General features: G+C 39.7%; 2 protein-coding genes across 2 annotated transcripts; one reads left to right on the forward strand and one right to left on the reverse strand.

Annotated features, from left to right (window-relative positions):
- Positions 1-8,017: 8,017 nt before the first annotated feature.
- LOC104442021 (ubiquitin carboxyl-terminal hydrolase 21) lies at positions 8,018-12,004 on the forward strand. Its single transcript, XM_010055311.3, has 8 exons — positions 8,018-8,542; positions 8,689-8,809; positions 8,906-9,016; positions 9,350-9,516; positions 9,621-9,959; positions 10,448-10,570; positions 10,824-11,409; positions 11,509-12,004. The coding sequence occupies exons 1-8, from the start codon at positions 8,330-8,332 to the stop codon at positions 11,802-11,804; spliced, it is 1,956 nt and encodes a 651-aa protein (XP_010053613.2). The 5' UTR covers positions 8,018-8,329; the 3' UTR covers positions 11,805-12,004.
- A 590-nt stretch (positions 12,005-12,594) lies between these two features.
- LOC104443200 (glycine-rich cell wall structural protein 1.8-like) lies at positions 12,595-13,125 on the reverse strand. Its single transcript, XM_039310918.1, has one exon. The coding sequence runs from the start codon at positions 13,123-13,125 to the stop codon at positions 12,595-12,597; it is 531 nt and encodes a 176-aa protein (XP_039166852.1).
- Between the last annotated feature and the right edge of the window lie 201 nt (positions 13,126-13,326).

Below are 13,326 nucleotides of genomic sequence, written 5' to 3' on the forward strand. Positions count from 1 at the left end.
CCTCAAAGGACCACACCATACCCTTCGAAGAAATTATGTTCCTAATTAACAAGTATCGTCGATTCATTCTACTTTATAGTTTTCAATCCATAATCAAAATCATTGATTTGCAATTCGACCTTAATTCAAGGCCGAACAAGCTTTAGTGTTTAACGTAGAAATTAGGTTCACCGGGATATTAATTGATAAATGCAATGGGGATCGGTTCCAAAAACCCACCCGAGAATTGAACTAAATCAACAGTCCGATCAATGGAACCAACATGATGTTTTCAGTTTCAATTTTTCATAACCAGTCCTTAATGGGATGTTTCCGGTTCCAAGGTGATTCTCAGTTCCAAAGCGACAAATATCTACCCGAATCATATCAGGTCATCCGTATTGTTTGAAATAATTAGTCGGTGGAATATATTTATATTATCGATGACAATTTATATCCATGCATTTTCGTTGATAATGAAAACGTTCTCATCATTCATTTTATTTATTTTTAAGCAATACGTACGGTCATTTTCTAAAAGAATATTTTCCAAATCATTCATATTCCACGAAACAAATATATTTTTTGGGTTGTGATTCTTAGACTTTGGTTTAGCATTAAATCACGCTTGCAAATCGTTTCTCATAAGAAATGCGGATGATATGAATATGGTCATTATTGTGATAGAAGTTTGATGGCATTGGAAGGGAGGAGAGATGGTAGATATGTATCATTCATTTGAAATAAAATGAGATTTCACATTCCATTTCGAGAAAATTCCACGGAAGGAAATGAGCAAATTATATTTTCCTCTTTTTCATGTCGAAATCATCTCAAATCGCTTCACGGTCCCATTACCAATTTGGATTTAGCTCTAACTTAGACTACTCTACATTTGATATGTTCCCAACCTATTTTTCTAAAACATTGAATCCAAATTTCGCTCGATGTCAACTGCATTCCAACTATGTTATGGATGCTAATCATATTTGATCTTTATATGACGAAGCCTATGAGGTGATTTGATGTGAGAACATAAAACGCCATCGACATTTTGAAACTACTCATATTCATCTCGCTTTTTATTCTCACCAAATTACCCATTTCCAAAAACATTAGATAGTAACACGACCAATTGCTTAAAATCACGTTTTTTTCCCCTTCTTCTAGATATTAAAGGCACGTTTGGTAATATTTCTGTTCAAAATTGTTCCAAAAATAGAAATAAAAAAAATTATTTATGTTTCAGGGAACAATTTTTAAACAGAATAACACATTTGGTTACTGCACAAAATTTCTGTTTCTGGAATAGAAAAAAAACAGAAACACGTTTGGTAAACTTGTATAATTTTTTTTGTTTCTTTTGATTTTTTAATATTTTGATTTTTTTCTTCTTTCTTTTTCCTTTTTCTTTTTCTCTTTGGCCAGTGAGCTCGCCATTAGCCAGGGAGTCTCGCCAAGTCACCGCCAGGTAACGCCATCTTGGAGGTGGCTCGGCGAGGCTGAGCCTTGCGAGGCCACAGTGAGGCTCGGGTCGACAAGCCTCACCGTGGCTCAGCCTCTCCGAGGCCAATGACGCTTCAACAAGGTCGCTGGCCCTTATCTAGCCGATCGCCAGTGCCGGCCATGGCCAAGGCCAGTGACCGGTAAAAGGAAGAAGAAGAAGAAGAAGAAAAATAATAAGAAAAAAAAGTGTTTCTCGGAAGTGTTTTTGGGAAACAAGAAACAAGTTTTTTCTATTTCTTGTTTCTGTTTCAAATCTGTTCTCGGAAACAAAAAAAAAAAAATTTGCTCCTAGGAACAAAAGTGTAAATTTCTATTATTTTTTTGTTTCCCAAAACAAAAGAACAAAAATTTGTGTTTCGGGGAATAGAAACAATTTTAAACAAACACACCCTAAAATGATCAAATACCAAATCATCGATTCTCTACCAACATCCGCCTTCTTTCCTTTCCACACACATAAACACACACATATATACATATAAATGTAAAAAGGAAAAAAAAAAAAAAAAAAAGAAAAACAAAGCACACGTAAGTCTAGGGTCAAGTGTTGTCTTGTAGTATTAGTGAACAATAGGGCATAGCCTGCTCATACTTCAAATTTTGATAATCTTTTGTCACCACTTCTTGTAACATATATGGGCAAAGAGAGAATTACAAGTAACTTGCAAAATCAGAAAGTAAATGGTGCAGATATTTCTGTGAGAGAGAGGGAGTGCAAAAGTTTACATTGATCACAACAAATCTCTCAGGTTTCACTTCAAAGGTTGCAATTTTCTCCGTGACTTTTTCTAGCAATATCCTCAACTTGTGACTATAACCAACCACAATGACCTAAGTATGGAAACATATGGTTAGTACATAGAACGTCCACTCCTGCATACACAAGAGAGACTAGGGCACTTTGTAGAATTGCTTGCCCATTCTATTTCCATTTCAAAATATTTAAAGATCTTTTTTTTAGGATAGAAAAATGAGTGAAGGAAAAGCATAAAAGCATATTCCAGTCTTTTTATGTTTATCTAAACTAAAAGTAGCTTATTTCAAAAACAAGAACCTGAAAACCCGTGTTAGTGTGATGCACACTATGATAAAGGCCAGCAACCCGCGCATCATAAGCTGAACATATCCAAAAAAAGAAAATTAAGTAGAAAACCAACCATGCATGGTCACAACAATATACGAATTAGAAAAACGGGTTTGTAGAAGAAGAGGGACTGAACACTACTTTAAGCCATGCAAAATCACATTGATCATTGAATGTCATTTTCAAAGGAATGACTTCAGTAAAATCAAGACTGACATAAACATAGCATGAGATATTCCTATATAGTCTAGTGTACTTTAGAATCTTACTGAATTCATTTAAGTAATCCATCAACAATCGCGTAAACAAATTAGTCAGAACTACAGCTTCAGATGAGTTGCTAGCATGGGGTAGCTAAAATCTATTTTAATATATTTCTTGGGAGTGGAGAATACAATATTAGGCTTAAACCATAATATTGAGTATGATGACTTTCTCAATAGAACTGGCAAGTTGGTTAGTTCAAAAGATTAGTCACTATAGAAGTTAAAAAATGAACATGATAAGTTCAAAATGTACTGTACATCACACATTTTCTTCTGAAATTTTTAGAGATAAATTGGTAGGAATAAATACATTGGGTATTGATAGATACAAATTTTTATCAGTAGAATATGACATCTATTCCTGCAAATCAAATATAGACAATATAAAGGATTATTCTTTCTGTTCTCTACCAAAAGCAAAAATCGTATGCTCTATTTCTAGTAATCTCATTTGTCTCACATCTTTTAGTGTAAATCTGTGCACTAGATTTTAAAAGAAGTACAATCACCCCAGTTAATCTGAGCGGGTTTGCGTTATTTTAGTTGAAGAAATACACCTATCAAAAGCAATTGATGGGACTATAGTGGTGATTATCTATCAGACATCATATATATATGATTCACCAAGTATCTAACAGAATCACACCACCAAAATATCAAAAGAACAAGCTTGGTGGACTTGAAAATGTTTGAATATTTCGGGGATTGAATGTTCATTTTGGGGGTTGCAATTTTGCCAACTATGAACAAAATCAATTGAATATTAGGATTAAATCATTTGTGAAACCTCTCCACTTAGAAAAAAAAAATCAGTGAAAAGACTAATAAGGATGGGATACCTGTATAGTAGAGGTGGAGATTCTGTTCATAGAATATGCTATTCCATACCATGGTTTCGCCATGTTAATTAATCCTTCAAAATTATTGGACTCCCAAAAGATTATGTTGGATAAAATATTCATTCATATCTAGGATTATATTGACATATAAAACATTCAAATTTGCAAAAGAAATGATAGTCATAACACAATCATTGTAGATAATTTTTTATTGCATACGTTAGCAATAATTATGAACATCATGACTTATTTCTGGCAAATAGGGATGGTAACTATCTTGGATTAGTTATGATTTTATTAGGACATTGATGATCATCAAACCAGCTAAAAAGTAGAATTGGTTAAATTACATTGGTAATGAAATAGTAATGAGGTCTCCTCTGGTACATACCAGGGATTGAAACATCAAATCTATTTATTGACAATAATTTTCGCATTAAGACCATCCATATCTATAATAAAAGATTAAATAAAATACACTTATTAGATATACAAAAAGAATTACAATATATAATAATATAAATATTACTTACCCAACTCAAATTTTTCTACGTTCTCGATGCACTCTTTAACAGCAATCGGCACACAAAAGGCTCTCTACTAATCTTGAGTGCAAATCAAAGCTTTCACTACTTTGGGAGTTAAAGAACTTTGAAAGCTATTAAGCACATGACCCGATGTATTAAAAGTTGACTCTGAAGTAACAGTAGTTACAATAATGGACAAAATATCTCGAGCCATCAAATAAAAAATCTTATATTTTGAGTCAATAGTTTTCCGCCACATCAAAATGTCAATATCAATAACCTTTTCATTTTTTCCTTGAAAATACTCATTAAGCTCGAACTTGTTGTCATCGCACCCTTATTCATTTGAGTATAAAAACATTTTCTTCCAAGTTTGGGCATTATACTTTTTTATTCATTAATTATTACCCGTATTGGCATTGGAATCACTACTACTTGCACCCAAACTATAGTCATCAAAATTTCGATCACTTGAAATAAGAGAAGATTGCTCATAGAATTCATATAAACGCTCCAATATATCATTTACCTTGTAATGCATCTCTTTAATTTTATATTCATCATCATAAATTTGTCCATACAAGAAACTCACATAATTCAACTTAGCTCTAGGATCTAACACAACCACAATCAACACCATCATATTCATTTTATCCTAACTTTCATAATATTTGTCAAAAAAAAAAAAAAATTCACACCCATAGCCTAAAGCGTAAGATCCGAAACATCGACCGCATCTTTCAAATATTTATACAAAAGAGCTATCCTTTTAAAATAATCATTTGAAGTAACATATGAACTCCCTGACATCCGATTGATGGCATCATAAGTGCTTTTAGAAATTCCGAAAAAATAATAGCATTTTCCTGATTATCATCATTAAGAGTTTCATGATTAAGCTCATTTGCAAAAGATAAATCGTCTTTTTCCATCATTTTAAAAGCTTTTCTAAACTTTATGGCAGTATTTAATAAGTGGAGTTCCATCAAGTGGTAACGTCAAGAACTACTGAACCCTTATAAGTGATCCGTTCTCTCTCAATGCAATATTGAAATGTTTTGGCTTTCGTGGGAGAACTCCTTACATACCTAACAACATTTCAGATACATGCAATGAAGTCACGTACCATAGTCAAAACATCTCTCACAATTAAATTTAATGAGCTGTGCAAAATATTACCATCTAATATCAACAACATTTCTTTTGAAATTTTTTCATTCAAATAGTCAATTGCAACATCATTCGAGTTAGTATTATCCACAGTAATTGTGGACACCTTTTTTTTATTCCTTACTCCTAAATGCATTTTTCCACCATTTTCCCAATCTCCCTACCTTTATGACCATGTATCACCATAAAGTTGATGATTCTTTTATGCAACTTTCAATTTTCATTAATAAAATGTGCAGTTAGACATAAATAATTCAGATTTTGATTGAAACTCCATGTATCAGTCGTGAGTGCAATCCTAGAATTAATATTTCCAAAATAATTCTTTAAATAAATTCTTTTACATAAATACAATTTCAAGCAATCTTTCGCCACTGTGAAACGTGATAAATGTTTGAAGAGAGGTTGTAACTCAGTAACAAATTCACGAAATCTAATACGCTCAACCAAGAAAAAGTGTTGCTCATCAAGGATGATGAACTAAGCAAATATTTGCCTACAACATTCTTGCCAGCTATGGGTGCAAAGAATTTCTGTTTCTTATCTACATTACGAGGAAACCTCTTGCATGTGGTCAAGTGCTTCCTCATTGTTACCGTTAGCAACACGGTACTTAAGCATGGACTCACAATGAATGCGCTTCACTTGATATATTTTTCCATATTTATCATTGATTTTCAAATAATAATTCTAACATTCGGACGTATATTTCTTATCATGAGGAAGATGAAAATCAAATATCTTATTTGTGGTACTCATGGTAGAGGGTGTCTCTTCTTCAATTTCATCGCCAAAAAACTTTAATTCCGTGATCGGAATCATCTCCTCACGTCCCTTCACCTCAATTGACATGTTATTTTGATACATTAACTTTTCACTACACAACAATAATAGAATATAATTAGAAATTTCAAAATAAATAGCAAACTAGAAATAAAATACCATTAAAACAAGAATGTCTAGCATATAAATGGACTCCATTCATACCAATAAATTAAGAAAGTTTTGTTTTTGACAAAAAAACCAGCAACTTTAACTTAGAAATTGAAACTGGTCAGTTTAGCTTGCTAATCTAGCAAAAACAATTAAGCACACGATCCTCTTCTAGCATAACATTCCAAAATCATGGAAGAATAGACCCATTAAGTTATCTACCCTATCAAATCAAAATTCCATTCAAATTATACTGCACTTTGCCATGGAAAATGCGTGCTCTCCATACCAGCATAACCTCTCACGGACCATTTCCATACAACAAAAGCAAAAACAGAAAAAACTACACAGCTACAACATTGCAAGATGAAAGAATTAAACTTCATCGAGCAGAGTGACATAAATATAGCGAATCAGAGTGAGGATAATCTCATCAACATGAAAAACTTTCTAAAGAACATTAGATAATAGAAATTCCAACAAAAGCGAGATTACCCTCTTATTCATCCTTAAGCAAATGCAACTACAAAACATGACAAATGCATTCTTAAATAGGATTCAGAAATGCAATACAGCAGTTCCTTTATAAAGGGAATAAGCACTTGCTGAAGAATATAAAGAGGAGACATAAATTCAATGAACATAGAAAAACATCGAGTAGTACTATTACATATGATAACCAAAAAGCTGAAAATGAAATGAAATTTGACACGCTTAAGAAGGGCCAGGAAGCGTTGAAGACCGAGACCCTTAAATCAAGAGAGTGCAGAACTTTCAGCATGAGATTGAGCAAGTCTTAGAGCGGGTTCGCCATGTTGAGTGTAGGAATTGACAGATATTCCTCTTCCTCACAAAAGCAGCCAAAAGCCCCAACTTTGTTCGACGAGGGCGAGTGGTGTCCGGCGAGGGCGAGTGGCGTCCGGCTGCAGCATTGAGGGTGAGCGGCGTTGGCGACGAGCAAAGGCAGAGAATGAGAGAGACTCAGAGATTTGGGGCAGCGACTAGTGTCGAGTGGCGAGAGTTAGGGCGACTAGCGTGCGGTAGTAGCGTCGAGGGCGAGCGGCGTCTAGCGGTGAGACTAAGAACGGCGTCCAACGGCGTGAAAGTGTGAAATTGTGAATGAAGGGAAATTGTGAATCGGTGTCGAGACTATTTCGGACATTTCTTATGTGGGGCTCCTTTTAGAGCCCTAATTGGTTCCGTAATCGATTTTGGTTTCAATTCCTAGAAAAAATGAATTGAGAACCTCACTTACCCTTACCAACAATAGCATTTTGAAACTGCTCAAATTCAAGCGAATTACACGTATTCATCTTGCTTTTTATTCTCACCAAATTACCCATTTCCAGAAACATTAGATAGTAACACGATCGATTACTTAAAATTACTTTTTTTTTTTTTCCTTTCTTCTAGATATTAAAATGATCAAATATCATATCATCGATTCTCCATCCACATCCGCCTTATTTCCTTTCCACACACACATATACATATAAATGTAAAAAAGGAAAAGAAAAAAAAGAGAAAAAGAAAAACAAAGCACGCGTACAGTCCCCAAATGGCAATCCCCGCACGCGCCGTTCGATTCAATCTTCTTTAATTTTTTGGGAAGCGAAAAGAAGGGGAAATTACGATGGCGGCTTCGTTTTCCCTCCTTTTTGAAAACCCTCAAACCTCCGCTCCCTCCTCCCTCCCTCCTTCCTCCCCCTCCAAAACCCCCAAATTCCTCCGCCTAAAAACAAACCCTCGAAATTCCCCCTCCGCGAAATCGCCGATCGCGCTCTCTCTCTCTCGCCCTCCCCCGCCCTCCGCCGCCGCAATTCGCCTCCGCCCCGCCCCTCCGCCGCTCCGATGGCGGAGCTCCAGGCCCCGAAACCCTAGCCTCCCCGGCCCCCTCCTCCCCGCCGGATCCTCGGCCCGTTCGAGGCGCCGTCCCCGCCCGACGGCCGCGAGCCGCCCCCTCCGGCGCCGAGCGACGGCGAGGAGGAGGATGAGGAGGAGGAGGAGGAGTCTCCTCCGGACGAGATGGAGGAGGACGGCCGCGCGCTGGGCCCGTACGCGACGGCGGACGAGGAGGAGGTGGAGAAGGAGGTCTCGCCGGAGGAGAACCGGTACTGCTGCTACAGGCGGCGGGAGCTGAGCTGGTGGTCGCCGTGGTACCCGCGGAGGCGGATGATCTGCGGCCCGCCCTTGCTTCTCCCGGCGCCCCCCGTCCCCGAGATCGTGCCTTCTGGAGTGGTGCGTCGCTCGAGTTCATATTTAGAAATTCGTTTTTCCTGTCATTTTTTCGGAGCGAGAGTTCGTTAGGATCTGCGAGGTTCATTTCTGGAGCTCGAGTTTAATGCTGCGATTTGGTTTTCCTTTTTGCGTCGGAGTTGCTGCAGGGCGCAGGGCTTACTAATTTGGGGTTCACGTGCTTCTTGAATGCGGTAATGCAATGTCTCACTCATACTGTGCCGCTCGTCCAAGCGATCCGCGGCTTCAACCATGCCGATCTGTGCGATCGTAAGTTTTTATGGTCCGGTTCGTTTACTGCTCGATGCAGTGAATTCGTAATTCGTTTGAGTGGCCACTGAGCGATTGCGGTTTTGGAGTTTTCAGGAGGCAAAGAGGGCTTCTGTGTCCTGTGCGTGCTGCGCAACCACATCGAACTCTGCATATCTTCTTCCGGCAGGATAGTTTCTCCATTCAAATTAGTCCACAATCTGAACAGTATCCTTTCCCTCCCACTGCGTAGATGCTGCTTCCGTGTTTCTACTACTTTATATATTGCTGATGATATATGGAAGGATATGTGGCCAGATCAATTGAATATTTAAAGACGTGGACTGCTTTATGCATAGCTCTCACTAATCTCAACATTCAAATTTGATCTTGTCTCTTCTTTTTATAAACAAGATAGTAAAAACTCTTTGTACCCCTGGCATTTAGCATATTTTGTCGCTGTGAATTTGGAACTGAGTCAAGGACAGCTACCACTTTCCACAGTGGAAAGCTTAGCATTAATGAATCGTGGTACTGTGATTCTTGACTCGAGAGCACCAGATATATCTTCTGATTTTCAGAGGTATCAACAGGAAGATGCTCATGAGTTCCAACAGGCCTTGTTGGATAGACTCGAAAGGTGCTGTTTAGATTCAAAAGCAGAGGATGAAGTGTCTGCAAGAAGCAATATTGTGGATCAGGTTTTTGGCGGTCGTCTCGTAAGCAAAGTATGGACAGGAATTTGATCTTTATTGTCATTTTTCCTTTCATCCTGAATGTGGTCTTGTTTTAGTTTGGTTGGTGACTCTGCACAATACTGTGTCTGCTACAGCTACAATGCTGCAGTTGTGGACACTGCTCCTACACTTACGAGCCCCTTATTGACCTGAGTCTGGAGATTGAACATGTGGCCAACCTTTCGGCTGCTCTGGAATCTTTCACTAATGTAGAGAAGATCGAAGATCCTGAGACAAAGTTCAGATGTTCAAACTGCAATCAAGAAGTGTCGATGGAGAAGCAGCTTCTGCTGGATGAGGAACCCTCAGTTGCTGTATTCCATTTGAAGCGATTCAAGAGTGATGGTTTCAATGTTGAGAAGATAGATAAGCATGTGGATTTTCCTTTAGAGCTTGACCTGCAGCCTTACACTGGTGGCAGTCGGATTCATAATGTGAGTATTGATTGACTATTCATGCTGACAAATTTTGTTAGCTAGGGTTTTGGTTGTCAGTTCTACTTAGTCCTTTTCCACTAACAAGTTCTGGTATTTTGGGTTTTACCTGAAGCGATGTCTTATACACGTCGGTTGAGTTTCATCATTAGGCCTGTTAACTTTATGGAGGGTATACTTGACGTGATTTCTTACACATGTCAGTTGAGTTTCATCATTAAGCCCGTTAACTTTGTGGATGGATGGGTATGTTTAATAAGGACAGGATTTTTAGAGACCTTGCATGACTTTGTAACATGTTGACTGGTTTGTGGACTTTTGCATTGCTCTCACCTTGATTGTCAAGAGATGCTGATGGATGGTACATTCATGAGCATGACTTTCTTTTGGGTGTTTTTTGACAAATATATGTTATGCTATAGATAAGGCTTTCCAACTTCCAAGTATAAACCTTCAATTCTCTTGCTTACCATCTTTCTCTGCAATAGGTGGGAATCAAGTATCAACTCTATGCTGTTGTGGTGCATATCGGAATTTCGCCCACTTCTGGGCATTATTTTAGCTTTGTTAGGTCTTCTCCTGGGACATGGCATAGGTTTGATGACGCTGAGGTACTTCATCATTCTCTTCGTAAATTTAGTTTTGCTAACATTTGCTTCTTATATCCGTGATTCATTTTTATTTTTGGCTTTAAGTAGTATTAACTGTGAACTTTGCCAATCTGCTGCATTCACTATAACCCAACTAGGGACAAAAAAGCAGATGTTCCTTTGGTCAAAATTGGCCTTTGTTTTTCACTGTTTGGAGAGAGTCGTACACTTCCTTAATTAATTAAATACAAAAAGGTCATGCAATCTTTTGCAGGTCCAGAAGGTCCAGGAGGATCTTGTGTTAGCTCAGGATGCCTACCTTCTATTTTACACAAAGCAGGGCACACCTTGGTTTTCTAGTTTGATGGAGGCACAGAAACCAAATTTAAATCCAGACTTGTCTGATGCATCACCCACATCGGTGTTGGATAATCTGGATGTGCCTTGCACTTCATCCCCTGGCATGGCTGATATTGACAAGCCCATATTTTGTGAACCTTCTCATGTTTCCATTGAAGGTGCCCCCACATATCCTGGAAATGGTTCTGGGAATAATAGCCTTGGCGAAGTTACAGGTGGTGCCATAGTAGCCAAGTCATTCGATCATGACTTGGGGGAAAATGAGGTGGTTAATGACTCCAGAGATGACATAGAGGCTCCTTTGAGTTCTGATGAGCGTAATTGTCACGGTGAAACTTCATTTAGTGGGAGGGGAGAATCCACAACCTCCTTTTGTGGGAACATCTGTGAGCCTGAAAGTCAGGGTTTGGTGAACAATGATGTTTTTCGTCCTCTGACACCCGTTCGATCTCCATCTCCCAGTCCCGCATCTCCAGATACTTATGCCAGGAAATTGTCAGGTAAGGGATGGTTGTTTTTTCAACAAACTGCAGCAGATACGAATAATTTGCTTCAATAAACTGCAGCGCACGATCATCTGATTGATTCATTGTTTTCAGGAGAAAGTGATGGAAATTCGCATCTTCTGAAACCACATCGGGTGACTTGTAAACAACAATTGAGTAAAGCTTTGGACGATCCAAAGCGAAGGGAAGCTATTCGGTACATAAGGCAAATGCCTTCTTCAAGGGGTCTTAGATTGTACCAGGCTGTGCTGGGTCCGCAAAGTCCTGGCGTTTCGAAAAAGAAGATGGACAGAAGAAGAATGAGAGCATCTCCATGTAAGAGGACTAGCCCTCCAAGTGCTCGCCCCAGGTCTAGTCATGTGCACTCCGTGGCCGCTCGAACTCGTTGATAGCTTGGGTTGGGGAATTGACTGTGAGCTCTCTGACTTTGAAGGTGATGCCAAGTGGGCAAGGACCAAGTTTTCTTATTGTTCTATGGTTATATGTTCTTTTTTGTTATGGAGACAGTAGGTTGCTCTATTTGGCATCTTATGTATATGCTAACTGCTGCATTGGAAAACCAAAGTAGTTCAAAGTTTCATTTTGTCCCTTTTCTTCAGTTGGATATCACGAAGAGTTCTTATAGTTAATAATGGCGAGAATAACAAAAGCATTAGATGCTGAATTTGGTCGAGTGCATTGATCGTGTGATTCCTTGAGCAGTGTAATGCTGGCGAACGAGGCTCGTGCCCTTGTTTGTCCTGCCGAAAACAACTTCAGGTGCTAAATCGCAAGCATCGCGTGGATGCAAGTGCTGTGCACATGTGTAGTCCTGCGGTCTTGCGATTATATTGATGGCAAAAACCAACAACTAAAACTCGTGCCTTCCTGGCAAAATTGCCATTTGCATATCAAAACCGGGAACTAAAACGAAGCTGCATACCTGTTGGAGCAGCTTATCGAACAGGTAAAACGAAGAGGGAAACTAGGGGGAGCTAATAAAAAAGGAATTTAAGTTCTTCATCCAACGTAAACACGAAATGAGATTACACCTCCATGACTAGCAAGTACATCTTGCCTCGATACAATAGATTAATAAATTGACCAACCCTCTTCTTCATCGAATCAATCTTATTTTTGTAATTTATATGGCAAGAAAAGGCCTCCCTCTTCGCATGCAATAACCTTGTGAAAGCATCCTCAAGGAATGTAGCCGCCGCCTTCCCCACTACCAGCACCACCGCCATAAGCTGCTCCACCACCACCGTAGGCCCCTCCACCACCTCCGCCACAGCCACCTCCAACGCCTCCAACGTGTCCACCACCAGCTCCTCCTCCGCTGCCATATCCACCACCAGATGCTCCTCCAGCATACCCTGCTCCCCCTCCTGCACTCCCGCCACCACCTCCATATCCACCAGCGCCGGCTCCTCCAGCACCGTAGCCGCCGCCGGCACCACCTCCTTCTCCGCCTCCATAACCGGCACCTCCAGCGCCGGATCCACCACCTCCTCCACCGCCACTTCCACCTCCGCCTCCTCCAGCATAACCACCTGCACCGTATCCAGCACCACCTCCTTCGCCACCCCCACTTCCATATCCTGCGCCCTTCGCGCCTCCTGCACCGTAAGCATTTCCACCACCGCTACCCACCAATGCCACCACCTTGTCCTCCACCAGCTCCTCCATAGCCTCCGCCACCACCCTCTCCACTGCCACCACTGCTCGCATATCCCGTCATGCCACCTGTAGCTCCATAACCGCCGCCTCCCCCACTCCACCTCCACCACTATAACCAACAACAACAGGAACGTGTCCCACCGTCTCAGGAAGAGTAAGAAGAGCTGTTCTGGCGGAACTTATGCCCACACCAGACACTAGCACAAACAAGGCAATGCAATAGAATTCGTCGGTAGCCATGGGAATGTGTGT

The sequence above is a fragment of the Eucalyptus grandis genome, chromosome 4, assembly GCF_016545825.1.
Source record: "Eucalyptus grandis isolate ANBG69807.140 chromosome 4, ASM1654582v1, whole genome shotgun sequence".
Taxonomy (NCBI): domain Eukaryota; kingdom Viridiplantae; phylum Streptophyta; class Magnoliopsida; order Myrtales; family Myrtaceae; genus Eucalyptus; species Eucalyptus grandis.

Excerpts from the sequence above, each read along its gene's own strand:
- LOC104442021 (XM_010055311.3), top strand. The coding sequence starts at position 8,330 with ATGGAGGAGGACGGCCGCGCGCTGGGCCCGTACGCGACGGCGGACGAG. Across the intron at positions 9,517-9,620 it reads GCGGTCGTCTCGTAAGCAAA|CTACAATGCTGCAGTTGTGG; the intron begins GTATGGACAGGA and ends TGTCTGCTACAG. Across the intron at positions 9,960-10,447 it reads GTGGCAGTCGGATTCATAAT|GTGGGAATCAAGTATCAACT; the intron begins GTGAGTATTGAT and ends TCTCTGCAATAG.
- LOC104443200 (XM_039310918.1), bottom strand. The coding sequence starts at position 13,125 with ATGCGAGCAGTGGTGGCAGTGGAGAGGGTGGTGGCGGAGGCTATGGAG.